The sequence below is a fragment of the Pezoporus wallicus genome, unplaced genomic scaffold, assembly GCF_028554395.1.
Source record: "Pezoporus wallicus isolate ANWC-B61680 ecotype Strahan unplaced genomic scaffold, APGP_CSIRO_Pwel_v1 contig_2012, whole genome shotgun sequence".
NCBI classification, from domain to species: Eukaryota; Metazoa; Chordata; class Aves; order Psittaciformes; family Psittacidae; genus Pezoporus; species Pezoporus wallicus.
In genome coordinates, this window is record NW_026639840.1 from 1,993,121 (window position 1) to 2,008,788 (window position 15,668).

The 15,668-nt window shown below is 37.6% G+C and overlaps 1 protein-coding gene across 43 annotated transcripts in view; it reads right to left on the reverse strand.

Annotated features, from left to right (window-relative positions):
* Positions 1 to 15,668, reverse strand: part of KCNMA1 (potassium calcium-activated channel subfamily M alpha 1) — a 483,481-nt gene that overhangs the window by 184,962 nt on the left and 282,851 nt on the right. For all 43 annotated transcript variants that reach the window (XM_057416305.1, XM_057416302.1, XM_057416303.1 and 40 more), the window contains 2 exons: positions 14,565 to 14,658; positions 10,899 to 11,010 (listed from right to left, as the gene is read on the reverse strand). In XM_057416305.1, coding sequence (XP_057272288.1) covers positions 10,899 to 11,010; positions 14,565 to 14,658 — 206 coding nt within the window. The remainder of the gene's footprint in view (positions 1 to 10,898; positions 11,011 to 14,564; positions 14,659 to 15,668) is intronic.

Consider the following 15,668-nt stretch of genomic DNA (forward strand, 5'->3'; position numbering starts at 1 on the left):
CATATTACCATTAAGGAAAGTATGCAGGTTAGTCATGCACTGTAGGTAGCTCAAGAAAACATGGACTAATGCTAACACAATGATCTTTTTGGACACTACAAGTAGTATTTTTAAATATCCCTTCTGCAAAGGAATACAAATGCCAAAAGACAGCATAAGTTAATTATGGTTTCCTGAAGCAGTTTGAGAGAATGTTTCTTTTTTTCTTTTAGAACATTATTCTACATTCTATTAAAGATAAAACTGTAGAGTTTGGGTAGTCTTCATTTGAGGATCCCTGGCAGTGTCCAAGGCCAGGATGGATTAAAGCTTTGAGCCACCTGGTCTAGTGGAAGGTGTCCCTGCACAGGGACTGGAACCAAATGATCTTTAAGGCTCCTTCCAACCCAAACCATTCTATGATTCTATGATGCTATGTTCCCTGAGAATCTTGTCAGGGATATGTTCTTGATCTTAAATTATTTAATACTTTTATTAGTAGTCTGGAAGAAAAGTAAAATCCACATTAATAAAGCTAACCAGTGATACTAGAGGATGTAATGCTTGATAATGAAGAGAACAAGCTAGTGACAAGCAGGGTGTGAGATCACGTATAAAGCAGGATGGAACACATTTATTTATAGGTAACTATAAACATAAGACCCCCCCCCCCCCCCCCCCCCACTAAAGATGTATATCTGCTCAACCAAGTTTTTCTTCTCTGAAGGAGATAAGAGGAGAAAAGATGCAAGAGGTCAGTTATCCATCCAGATAAATTAAGAAGCGCTTTAATTTAAAGCAATGTAACTGGTAGCAGCTATGATATTAACTTGCAATAGCTCCTCAACATTTACACAGTATGGCTACTTTTGGGCTAAACCTGCCACTCATTCACAAAGGAGAAATCAAGGTACACCCCTACCTATGGTCACTCCCAATCAGAGTAGAATAGAAAACAGAATAAATTTAGAGTCAGTTTTCTATTCAGCGTTCAGTATCACTCACACACAGTGATGGACTGGGAACAGAGGATGATTTATGTTTTCCAGTTTACTCTGAATTCAGAGTTGTAGGGAAGCAAGCACACAGTTTCTACAAATGTCAGCTAGATGTCAGGAACTCATATGACATTGAGAGTAGTACTGTCCTTGTGCTCCCATACTCCAATGTCCTTTGGATAACTTGTTTGACTTATTAGTGGAGAAATGAGAAGCAGCATATTACCACAACTGCATGCAACATTATTCCCAAGAATTCACTGCAGATGTTACGACAAATACATATTTATCACAAGGTTACCTTTTGCTATTAATACTGTAACAACTCAAAAGCCTGTTGTGAAGTACCACTTTAACTGGTACCCTGACAAAACATTCTGTGAAAACTGAACTGATAAGGGTATTGAGAAGAAAGCAAGAACTTCTTCTCTTCAATATAATAAAAATGTGATACAGTCCATTCAATAGCATATTACTGACAAATCACCACTCAGATTGAGTATTCAGAACTATTTTCATTAATTTCATTCACTTATTTGAAGGTATTTGAAATGAACAAAGAAATGCTAATGCACACAGAAGTACTGCATCACATATATATAAAATACAATTCTCCTATGAAATCTTACAGAATTTAGCATCCACTACCTATAAAATAACTTATAATGTACGTAAAATGACACAAAATGCATGAAAGCCATAGAAAATAAACTTTGTAAGAAAATATTGTAGAATTTGAATGTGTATGCAAATTTTTTGCCAATAGATGGCAGAAATACACAATATTTCACCAACAAAATAATTGCAAATGATTGCAAATTTAAGGTGCAGTTTTGAGACCTGTGGATGCATCAAAAGCCAGTAAATTATTATAAAGTCCTGGAGTTCATATTTCCTCTCTCACATTGCTATTCTTACAATTTAATCACCAGACCACTGCTCTATGTTAGTATAACTTAGGTATACCATTAAAATGTATTTTTTCCAAAAGGAAAAGTGTTTTGCTGATTCAAATGTGGTTTCAAGCTGAGCTGTTCTATGTTTTTTTTTGTATCAAAAAAAGTCTACAGGGTATTGAAACAAATGTTTTCACATCAGAGATTTTTAGCTAAAGCTTCATTTTGAAGCACACTTGTTGAATGGCCAGGAAGGAATCACACCATCAGCTTAACTATCTTAAAACACAACTGTTTTTTCTCTAAAGCTATCTATCTCTTTTCACAGAGGCAAAGCAATTTCACTCTCCAACTTGCAAATATAGCTGAATGACGACCAGAGATGTTGTAAACAGTCTTCTGAGACCAGGAATTGATACTGAGACCACAAGCTTCATCCAAAATTAATCAAGATGTCTGTAATGGGACCTGGACAGAATTTGAGCAAGACCTGGAAAAAACTATTTCCTCTTTTCCATAAGTGTGCTAACCACCACACACAGAGAGATTTGTTCTCTGCGCTGTGCATGTGTCTACATTTGCATCTGTTGTCTGTGTTCTTTCCCCACTGCAAATCTTGAACTATTTTCTGGAGAGAAAAAAAAAAAAAAAGGCACAGCTTCAGAGGCAACCTAGATTAAAGGGGATGTCAGGGAAGGATGATGAAAAATTCTTCATGACAATGGAATGTATTAGGAATCAAACAGTTTCTCTCACTCGATGTTTTGCACAGTAGAATTGATGAATCACATGATCAGAAACAGGAAATGAATCTTTTCAATCTTTAACTTCTCTGATTCACTAATATGAGACACTATCAAACCCATATATTAGGCTTTATTTAATCCCTGTAGTTCCAAGGCTAATTGTTCCATGTTTGCATGTCCTTGTAAATGTGAAGCCAAGATCGTATTTTACATGTTTAATCTTCCTCTAACAATACCATCCTGCCAAGGCAATTTATTCCAATATAGCCTGCTCATAAAACCAGTATTTCCTTTTTAATAAGCATAAAAGCACATGATAAAAAGCATTTGAATTGCTTTAGTTATCACAGAAGATAGCATAACAGTTTTAAGTGGTGCGTAGAACGTTTGTATATCATTACTGAATATAGCTGGAAGATGCTCATTTCTTGCACGACTCTCCAGCTTGGCAGACTGCAAGCTATTCAAAGGAACAAAGATCTGAATCTGAAACTTAGCTATGATTCTAAGATCATAATGACTTTTTGTTAAAAAAAAAAATGTGTTTTGCCATAGCATTACACCTCCCATTGCAGTTTTTTTATTTTCATCCGACAACCTTTTTAGCTTACCTTCACTTACACTATAAGGACAGTACCCAGACTCAGCAATGCATTGAAGTAATTCAGTAGAAATTAACTGTCAAAATTACCTGTAAAATCTCAAGAGCCAGAAATTCCATCCTTTCTGTTATCATTCTTCCCTTTGGAAGATTATCTCCATTCCACAAAAGCCTGCACTTGAAATAGGACAATAAGGAGAACCTTTCTCCTATCACTATCAGAAATTTTGTTGCATAGTGTTGTGCAAGAAATATTTATGATTTTATAAAGCATAGCTTTAGTTTATGTGTAAGCATCTACAAAAATGTTACTGTTCGCAAAACAGTGCTGGAAAAATGTCGAGGGGATTTAAATGAAAATGAACATCAGAAAACACAGCAATGTTTATAACTGTACAATTTTAAGTCAGAGAGTAAGAAATTTTTATTTGACTGCAAAGCAATGAAGTAATGTATATCACTGAATTACAGATTCATTAAAATTTTCTTCCCTTTCCTTACTGCCCCCCAATCTTTCAATAATATATAGATCATTCCATGTGCCAGCAGTATTCTACTCATGTACTTCCCTTTCTCATGCTACCCTATGCTAGTAAAAATTATACCCTAGAAATCTTTTCTGAAGGATTTATCAGATCTCAAAATTTTATATTTTACAGGTTTAAGGTACTATTGCTTCTTTAATTGTACATTAGACAGTGAACATCTGAGCATTCCTAGAAACCTTTCAATGGAAAAGCATAATCTGGCCCATTTTGCACATTGAATTTTGATTGTATATTGAAATCTAGGTGGAAGATTAGATTTATGAATACTGATAGAAAATTTTATTCATATACAGCATTTTAAGATACAAAAATACATTTTATGGACACAAACGGGTAGCAGGGAAAGTCGAAGGCTTTGCATACTTAGAATGCATAAGAGATGAATGGTGGCATTTTTCCACCAGCACAAGAAAAGAAAAAAAAAACCCACTGGCTTTCCACCGTAGTACATTAAAAGATGGTATGTTCAGACCACATGTGCTCTGCTATACCTCATATGTTTCTACAAGCATTTAGTGCTCTGAAGGCAAAGTTTATTTTTGAGTTAGGATAGCTTGGGTTTTTTTAAATACTGTTTAAACTGTGTGTTTGTACTTTATTGTCAGTTAGGTAAACCAGGACAGTTCTTATGAACTCATGAATTCAGAGAGCCACATTCTGGTGACATTCCTTCTGTTTAGTATTTAGATGAACTTATTACAGCTGAACTAACATGAATCAATAGTGAAATAAATTGGAAAGATCTTGATGCGCAATACATTCCAGACAATGTATTGTATTTTGGCTCCTAGATAATTTTGAAATGTATGGTCCTTAAACAGTAATAAATTCTTAAAGCATTAAAAAATTATTGTGATACACTGAATTCCAAACCTGCTAAATGGTTTTTGCATTGCCTAACATTAAGCAGTCCCTATTTATTTGGCTTGTTAAAAGGCTAAGCTCCTTATGAATCCTATTTCCACAGCAACACTCGGTGCAGGAACCAGAAATCACATATTCTGAATCAACCTCTGCACAAGGATATGCCATTAATTACCAAAAATAAAATAAATATCTATATAAATATATTTATAAAAAATAAATATATATATAAAAAAGGTGTTGTGGTTTAAGCCCAGCTTCTCTCCCACTCCCCCTTTTACCCCCTTCTTCCCCCCCCCCCCGGCTGCCAGAGGGATGGGGAGGAGATCGAAAGAATATAACTCTCACAGGTTGAGATAAGAACAGTCCAGTAACTAAGGTATAACACAAACCACTGCTTCTGCCACCAATAATAATAATATAAGGGAAATAACAAGGGAAGAGAATACAACCACTCACCACCCGTCGACTGATACCCAGCCCGACCCGAGCAGTGATCTCTTTTTCAGTTGGGGTATAGCTAGCCTCAGATCCTCTGTATCCCCAAATCCAAAAGCCGAGGGGTCGACCTCAAGTCTCCCCTGGAGCCTTCTACCAGAGGCTCCAGGTAGGACCATTCTCTTTGGTTGCTAGAGTACATTTTTTACATCTGGCCAGGTCTGGACTGGTCCAAGGGCTACTGCGTGAACTATCTCGTTTAATTTGCTCAAAGGCTTGCTGCTGCTCAGGACTCCATTTAAAATCATTTTTCTTCCGGGTCACATGATAGAGAGGGCTTACAATCAAACTGTAATTTGGGGTGTGCATTCTCCAAAACCCCACAATACCCAAGAAAGATTGCATTTCTTTCTTATTAGCTGGGGGAGACAATACTGTTATCTTGTTGGTCACATCTGTGGGGATCTGGTGACGTCCATCTTGCCATTTAATTCCCAAAAATTGAATCTCCTGTGCAGGTCCCTTGACCTTACTCTGTTTTATGGCAAAACCGGCTTTCAGCAGGATTTGGATTATTTTCCTCCCTTTCTCAAAGACTTCTTCCACTGTATCACCCCACACAATAATGTTATCAATGCACTGCAGGTGTTCTGGAGCTTGCCCCTGTTCCGGTGCAGTCTGGATCAGTTCATGGCAGATGGTAGGGCTGTGTTTCCAGCCCTGGGGCAGTCGGTTCCAAGTCTACTGGACGCCCCTCCAAGTAAAAGCGAACTGTGACCTGCAACCTGCTGCCAAAGGAATGGAGAAAAATTGAGGAGTTGGATAGATCAGATAGATCGCCCCTCAATTGTTTGAGGTCCTGGGACAGTTTTTCCACAGCTGAGATGATGGAAGGGGTGAGATTGTCTTCGAACTCTCGGAGTTTATGAACCATTTCATCCACTGTTAGTGGTACTATGTCATTCCAGGTTACTGTTGCCAATGAATGGGCATATTTGTAGTCTATGGGGCTGAGTCTAGTTGGAGGCCTGTAACTAGTGGAGTGCCTCAAGGGTCAGTACTGGGACCAGTATTATTTAATATATTCATCAATGATTTAGATGAGGGAATTGAGTGTACTATCAGCAAGTTTGCTGATGACACTAAGCTGGGAGGAGTGGCTGATAAACCAGAAGGCTGTGCTGCCATCCAGCGAGACCTGGATAGGCTGGAGAGTTGGGCAGGGAGTAACTTGATGAAATATAACAAGGGAAAGTGTAGAGTCCTGCATCTGGGCAGGAACAACCCCAGGTTCCAGTATAGGTTGGGGAACGACCTGTTAGAGAGCAGTGTAGGGGAGAGGGACCTGGGGGTCCTAGTGGACAACAGGATCACCATGAGCCAACACTGTGCCCTTGTGGCTAAGAAGGCCAATGGCATCCTGGGGTGTATTAGAAGGGCGGTGGTTAGTAGGTCGAGAGAGGTCCTCCTTCCCCTCTACTCTGCCCTGGTGAGACCCCATCTGGAATATTGTGTCCAGTTCTGGGCCCCTCAGTTCAAGAAGGACAGGGAGCTGCTGGAGAGAGTCCAGCGCAGGGCAACGAAGATGATTAAGGGAGTGGAACATCTCCCTTATGAGGAAAGACTGAGGGAGCTGGGTCTCTATAGTTTGGAGAAGAGGAGACTGAGGGGTGACCTTATAAGTGTCTACAAATATATAAAGGGGGAGTGTCACGAGGATGGAGCCAGGCTCTACTCAGTGGCAAACAATGATAGGACAAGGGGTAATGGGTACAAACTGGAACACAAGAGGTTCCACTTAAACTTGAGAAGAAACTTCTTCTCAGTGAGGGTGACGGAACACTGGAACAGGCTGCCCAGGGAGGTTGTGGAGTCTCCTTCCCTGGAGACATTCAAAACCCGCCTGGATGCATTCCTGTGTAACATTATCTAGGTGTTCCTGCTCCGGCAGGGGGATTGGACTAGATGATCTTTCGAGGTCCCTTCCAATCTCTAACATACTGTGATACTGTGATATGATGATGGTGCATTCCGTGTAAATTTCTGCCACATGGGTCGTGTGCATTCAACTTCATCTGGATCTATGGGTGCATCTCTGGCATTCGGCTTGATGTGATCAATCATCTCTACGATGGCCGATTCCCTCAGAGACTGGATGCCTTTCTCGATAGTAGTCCACTTGGCCAAATGACTCATAACATCGTCCTTGTATGGAAACCTTTCTTTCACAGCTGCCAAGAGCTGCCTCCAAAGGCTGAGGGACTTTTTCTCTCTTGCAATTGCTTTGTCAATTCCCTACCTTCTCTAGCAAGTGATCCCAGCTGCTTGGCTCCTCTACCTTCAAGTTTGTGACCATCGGCCCCATTGTCCCAGCATCGAAGCAACCCGGTGATGATGTGCTCCCCTGGTTGACGGGTAAAATCTTTTCGCATACTCCATAGCTCGGCTGAAGTCTGAGGTCGAGAAGTCACCTCTTCTTCTTCCTCTTATTCATGTGATGATGACCCCGATCAGATGCTGTCCTGGGTAGTAAGTGCACTGCCATTGCTTCTTCATCTTGTTTCTTCATCTTTCTTGTCTTTGCTTTTCCCCTTGCGTACATGGACAACTGATATTGGCATGAATTGGTCCTTTGGTTTAGCTGCAGTGATTATCACTGTGGTTGGACTGTCTGCAGTATCTGTTGTTGGGGTTTGGGTAGCTGCTGTACTTGTCACTGGGGGTGGTGTAGCTGCTATGCTTGGAGCTGGAGTAGCTGTGCTGACTTGCTTTGCCCTCAGATCCAGGGACAATTTTTTCCTTTTGAAGGTGCTGGATAGTGTTGAACAAGGCCCTATAAGCATAGGCCAAGCCCAGGCATGTTGCCATGATTTGTCCCTCTCTAGTACGGCCAGAATACCAACACACCTCATTTAAGTGCTTTACTAATTTTTCTGGATTTTGCACTTGTTTAGTCATGAAGTTCCAAAGCACTGGAGGGGCCCACTGGCCTAGATACTTGCCCATACTATCTTATACACCCTGCCACTCATGACTGTCCAGCCTCAGGGAAAATGTCTTGATCCTCCTATATCGTCATCTAACCCTAGACAAGGACCAAACCCGACTCTGCTTAACTTTCGAGATCAGATGAAATGGTCGTGGATAAAACACACTCTGTATGTGTGCCAACATGGTGATCCCCATCACAATCAGCAGGCAAGTCTCAAGGGTACCTAAAGGCCATTCAAAACTTTCAGAACTCTGAAATGATGCTGTAAATGGTCTGGTGGGGGGCTGAGGACATAAGGGAATATCTCCTTCATGGGTTGACCACCCGAGGAGGGGAAAAAAGATGTGTAATTGCTAGACACTTCTATTATATACCTCCCAAAGTATAGAGGTGGTGACCACACTGGGAATGCAAGCCGGATCAGTTTCATGATTAATAATTCTATTGTACTACGAGTCACTACTATAAAGTACAATGAAACAAGAACCTTAGACAAAGGCCCCCAGCCAATAAACACTAACACAGCAAATACCTGCTGTAAGCAAGGTATGACATGCTGAAACTGAGATCAAGAGCAACAACTTTGAGAGCCAATAAACCAGGATTGTGATGAGTGACTATTAATCCGAAATGAATGCTTATCACAAATACAATTAGACACACTCTGCTCAGATCTGTCATTATCTCAACCGTTCATTCTCCATGTTGGGCACCAAACCACTCTGGGCTTAAACCACAACAAAGGAAAAGTAGACATCAAGCCTGAAGCTGTAAATGTGGTCCGAATACCCTCTTTTCACCTCCACTCACCCAGTTCTGCCACTGTATTATCTATATTATGTCCAAAATATATGAGCTCCACAGGCAGAGTAATTTTTGCCATCTCTTTAAATGGTGTAAAGGAAAAGACAATCTTCATTAATACAATTCAGTGTATTTGCTTAAAAAATCTTTCATTACAGTATATGAAAATAATAACTTGCTGATCTGAATTTTAGCTATGTTAGAGACCCCAGTAATTCACATTTTTTAATTACTTCATTATTTCACTAAGGATGATTTTCCCTAAGGTGAAAACCCCTTTGGAATAAACACAGTGGAATCAGGTGCAAAACTCAAACATTGTAAATAAGCTGACTACATAAAAAAAATCTGCACCTCAGCCAGTGATAAATGTCTCAGGATGACTCAGTTAGAAAACAGATAAAGAGGGACTATAAACAAGAAATCAAGAAAAAGTGACATTGGTGTAATTAAGAGAGATGGAAATCCTTTCAACCTTATGAATAAATATAAGTATGCTTAACTCCGCCTGCAAAATGACATAAGTCTTGTAAAACTATCCAGCAGAAACTGCTAAATGGGCAAACTCATTACTCCTGTTGGTACTGTTAGACTGCTGTATCACCATGAGTCAGTCAGTTATGCAGTCACTTTTCATCTCAAATATCTCTTTGCCTCATTTCCCAAATTTTGTGGTTTTGCTATTTTCTCATCTCACAATGCTTTTCTATGGATCCCGTGATTCTAGTACTTGCTCTTAGATATCCTTCATCTCCAATGATTTCGATCTCAAAGTTCTAGGAAACTCTGATATGCATTCAAGTGTGAAAATACATCCCTTTAATTCATACAATACAAAGAATCTGGGATTGAGTTATAGATAGTAAAATCAACTGTCTTTTAAACATAAGCTTGTTATTTATTTACATACCTTCTTTTTTTTTATTTGATTTTCTATCATAATATGGAACTATATAACATTTTCTACTTCAGAAAGCATTACTTAGTTTTAAATACACAACAGAAGTATGCGATAAAGACAGCAATTGTATGAGGATATGTAGGGATCTTTTTTGGCTGTTTTACTGCTTTCTTCTTTGGCATATTACTAACTGCTGATGCATATAGTATGAACTCAAACATAGTTACACATTTATTAATCTCTTTTTGTACAAGAGCGATTCATTAATAATTTTAGCATCTTTGCACTTATGTACAAAATTGAAAACACTGTAATACTATAAAAGACCTTCTATTTTTCTTTCCATATCAAATATTTAGCATGACCACTCTCTTCAGTTTTCAGGAACAATGAGTGCCTGTATTTCTGAAGAAATGAATTGTTAAATTGTGAGCTTTCATATGTTATCTAATTTTAGGAAGTTTTCCCTGAATAAAAACTTCCAAATTTTGACCTTCACTTTAAGTAACTGGAAAGAATATACAATTTGTACAAGATACTTCCTATGCCACATTATGCATGTTGCTTAATTGATTTATTTTGTCTTCTCTGCTTAATTTTGTACTCCCTTTTATATGTGGCATATTCTTTTCTAATGCATTCCTAGCAGTCATACACAAATGTTAAGCTCAGTAAGTGTCTGAGCAAATCGTCCAAACTTCTTGTTTCAGTGGATTTAAAATTTAACAAATGTGAAGAACATTTGTTGATTTCACTGTTGACAATGATTCATGGCAATCCAGTTCAGTGAATAAATAAACAATCTGGATCACCTGTTCAGGTTGTAAGCTGAGACACTTGCATCAAATGCCCCATTTTATAAAAACAGCCTCATGTTACACAGTATTTCCAAGCTGGAGTTCACCACCACTTAGTGTAGGAGATTATATTAATGACTAACAAGAAAACTGACTTAATAAGTGCTTTTTCTGACATAACCCAGCCATCTGCTGAAATGGGAAATTCACTGCAAAAACAGCTTGGCAACATTCTTCTGCTTACACAATGCCACAAGATGAAATTCTCCATCAAAATGTGCAAAGTTTAAGTATTTTTGTAACATCTATTAAAAGGAAAAGCTATTTTACTTACCAAGCCAACTTCTGTTCAAATATACTGACACAAACACTGGAGGGACTGTGAAGAAATCTACTACTGAGTTAACTTCTAGCCAAAACCATAGCTTGTCATTGGCTGCTATGAACTGAAAAAAAGAAAGAGGGGGAGGGATGAAAGAATCAGATTATGCTCATGGTACCTGCAAGTATGGGGAATATTTTTTATTCTAAAATATCAAATGCCAACGGTTAGTGGTGCAGTAACTGATGTTGTACTGTGCATTGCTTATAACCACATTATGATTAAAATCAAAGACAGAAAACTTAAGTAAGAAGATCATTTATATGATGAGTTGTAATAGCCATGCTTAAAAAAATTTCTCCACATTTAATAACAATGTATCAGTAATACTACAAAGGTAGGTAAGTATAAAATATTTCAAAGTCTATCACCTTTGCTCTGGCACACAAAACATGTTGGTAACACTCTCATCACATATTTGCTGTTCACTGGTTTCTAAATACATCATAGTTTGCAAACAGTCCCATTATCATCCTATCAAGAGGTAATCACCACGATAACTCCTATATGGCATAATTCAGGGCTGCAGCAGGACTGTAGTCCTTTGAATTTTGCCATGGGTAAGGTCATTTCTCTCTCCTGACTACAAAATCAGCCTATGAAATCTGGGAAATTTAGATGCCAAGGATTACCATAGTTTGAACTTGTCTATTCATCTATGTGCTTAAACAAGGTCAAATTACTATTCACATGCAAGTAATAAGTAAAACATATGCTTTCTATAATTATGAAATTTAAACATAGAAATAAATATAAAAACCTAGTGCATCATGAGGACATTTAATGGAGCAGTTTTACTCATGTAAGTTTTAAACCCTGGACTATTTCAAAACTAAAACATATTTCAAAACAGTGTTTTTATTTTTTGAACTACAGACAATATCCATTGTCTTTCTTCCAAAGCAAACACTGATATTCTCTTAATCTCCTAGCCTTAGAATGAGTTTAAAACTTTAACAGATAATGTTCATACCAAGTTTTCTGGAATCCCAACTATAGTATTGGAAGGGGGAATCTACTGATGTCAAGAGTGTTGAAATCATACTTAAATAAAAGATAGGCAACATGAGCAGCATCTGCCTCAGTGAAGACCCAAAGCTAAAACTTAACTGACTTTTTGTTAGTCTGTATTACTTTGCACCAACTTAACAGCATGAAAACTGAAGAAAAACACCCAGAAGCTTTTGTTTCCATTCTGTTGAATTTAGTATATTTGGAACTAAAAGCTTTCCAAGAGGTCAGATCAATACATTCATAACCTGCAATATGTGTGCTAGTCAGCATTTTATCTTTCTATAGGGCACAACCTTTAGGCTTTCAAAAAGGTTAAAGTGTGTTATTCAACAATGAAAATACGTTGAGTGTAAAGGCCACTCACACTTTTCTGTGGAAGTATTTGAACAGTTACTCATTTAGGTAATTAGCAATTAATAAAAGCCCATTTCATTACAGAATAAATCCTACAATGCCTGAAGAAGCACTTCCAGAAGCACTAGTACAATTCTGTCACTTCCAAATAAGGATTACTTCTACATTTGCCGTATCTCTGCCAGACACTATTGCTTGATTATGTGCTAAATCCTGCAATTTGGACTTATTCTTCATCAGCAGCTTGCAGACTTGACTTCTGAGTTCTCATATAGTTGGATACTAGTCAATAAAAATTTTAAAATGGATATATGTACGTTTGAACACAGACATCTTTCAGAACGGAAAATAAGGTAATATTTATATGATTTTAGTTGCAACATCATTTCAGGGAGAGCAGGCGGAGAAAGATGAGATTTCAAAATACTTCTTAAAATCTTTACTTTGCAAGTGAGTCCACACAGGAGATATTTATAGGAGGAAAAAAAAAGTTAAAATGTAAAATAGCTAAAGCTATGGATGCTTATTATATATCTAGCAAATTCATTATTGATCCAGTTATTCAAAAAAAGTACCAATTTTTTTGGTATATTTACTTACTCCAAAAGTACCAACTTTTCCTTATGAAATCCTGTTTGTTTCAGCAGAACTCTTGGAGAACTAAAGTTACATGTATATTAGCACTTTAACTTAGATAAGGAGTACTAATCTGAAATGAATCCTTATCATCTCCACTTACCGCACTTCAGTTTGCATCACAAAGTGGTTTTGGGTAACACAAAGATTTGTTTTGGTTGAACCTAAAACTGAAAAAGGGGTTCTGGCAGTGCATCTCACCTACTGTAACTGGTAAAGTGAGTTCAGTCCACAGGACCCAAGTGGACTTTACATAAGTCTCTCCCCCTTCCAAAAAACATGCAGAGTGGACATCACAGTATTAGCATCCACTCCCTGTATATTCTCTTATTGTGCTTTGCTTCTTGATAATGTAGCCTAAGTTACTGCCTTGAGTAAGTGTGGCCAGCATGTAATTTTAACTCTCTTGGTAAGAACATACAACCTTATCACTAGCACAAAATTTCCAGAGCATTTGGATACTTCTAAAATAAGGGTACTTGGAAGTTCACAAGTACTATGCATTGAACCTGTGATGTCAAAAAGTTAACCTATATTGCAGGCCTAGTGGACACTACAAAAGCCCCACAGATCCTTAAGCATAAGGGTCTATTACACTGTATGCTTCTAAAATACAGCTTAGAATGCGTACGTAGTAGCGCAAATACTGAGGGAATTTATCTATTTAGCCAAAGACTGCACCTAGACTAGGTAATGAAATAACCTAGATTTGCAACAAAATTCCTCATTGGATCATCATAAAAGGATGGTTAAGTTGGTTGGAAGTGAAATAGGAGGAACTCAACTATCATTGTGACATAGAAGCTCCTATGATTCAGGAACAAAATGGACAAAGTTCAGGAGGCAGTACTTGTACCAAATTTAAAGACCACTGTGGCAGACTTTCTGCTCAAATGAGGTTTTCCTGCTAGTCCTGTTATGTTTCAGGTTTTTTTTAGTTTTCATTTTTTTTTTATTTTTTTTTAATAAAACAACAACAAAACAACCACAAACAAATAAAATTCCCCAAACCCAACAGCTTGAACTCCAAGCGTTACTGGCCCAAACTTTTAACAGTGCCTACCTTTTTCAGATGTCCCAACTTTTAGATCCTAAACCATCATTACTTAATTTTCAGAAAGTGTTAATTCCAATGATAAACACTTTAGTATATTGGCTAGTATTTCAAGTTCCTCAAAACATTCATTACCAGTCTGGGAAAGCAGATGTGCATAAAACTGAATACAGCAGCTCTACCAGCTGTTATCTCAACCTTCAACTGTCAAAGACATATCTAGCAGTAGAGGAATAGATCAAGTATTCACTAGGCTTGCTGAGGTAGTTACCACTCTATCGAGAACACTGAAACTAGCTTCATCACTGAATTATAATAGTTTTCCCTTTCTGCCACACAAGAATATTCTGGAACAGACAGCTTATAAACTGTTGGTCTCCTTAGTGACCTTAGATGCTCATTACTATTACCTAAATTCCCTCAAGCAAATTCTTCGCTCATGCATTTTAGAAATCAGCTTAATTTTGTCCAGCCATTGTAAATCTAGGCTGTTTTGAAATACTCCCATCTAACAGCTATATTCACTCCCTGACTCATGACATCAAAGACATACTACTTACACGCAAGCCGAAGTAGAGTAGGAAGAACACATTGAAAGCCATGTCGATCTGTAATGTGAAATCTTTGTAGAAATTCTGGCAGGATTCTATTGGACTATTTGAAAGAAAAAGAAACCAGAGTAAATTGTCAATATACAAGCTCCTACTCTCGTGAGATTTTTCTGCATTTCATTAAAGACCTTGATTCAGAAATCACATTTCTGTTTTCCAGTCTTTTACAAGATACAAGCAAGCATTTCAAATGAATTATTTCATTCATTCTGTTAGTCATTCATACAGTTTTTTTATTCACCTGTTTGGGTAATATCGGAGGATTAACATGCAGGTACCTTTAAGAAAGGACAAGCGGGATAATACCTCAGGATTCCTTAACCTCTCATTAACCCTTAAAGAACTGACTTCTTTCTACAGGAGACATACCTATGATACTTTAGGAGGAAACCTAACAAGCCTCAGCTAAACATTACATGGTTTTAATTCATGTCATAATACAACACCTTAAAAAAAGTAGTTGCTGAGGAATACATTACCCATTAGCAACCTGTGGTATTTAGTCTTGTAGGATCCCTTGTTTATAAGAAGTTGGTTTTGGGTGGTTTTTTTTTCTCCTTTTTCTCACTTCTTTTTTGTGTATGGCTATTTATTGTACTTTATTCACAATACTATGAACTGAGTAGAAAAGCAGCATAGCCCACTGGTAAAATTAAATAACAAAATAAATTGAGGTATTTGAAGCAGTACTCTAAGGGTTAATTTCTGCATGCAGATTAATTAAAATACCTTTGTGTGTGTCAGGCAGCCATTGCAAATTCTAGCTTATTATATTATGCTTTATTTAACAGTGGGACATGTCCAAAGCATACTCTATACAAACTGGTACTTTATAAATATACTTTTATCTAAGAAAAGAGATAACTTTCATGAGTATGATTAGTGATTTATTTGTGAGGTCTCTAAAGTAGGTTGATGAAGCCACAGAACAATGTTGAAATCACAGACCAAAGTGAAAACCATGTTCCAATATATGCTGATGCATATACTATATATACATAATGTCCCACCATATATACATATATACAGATACATATATTGCAAATGATCATG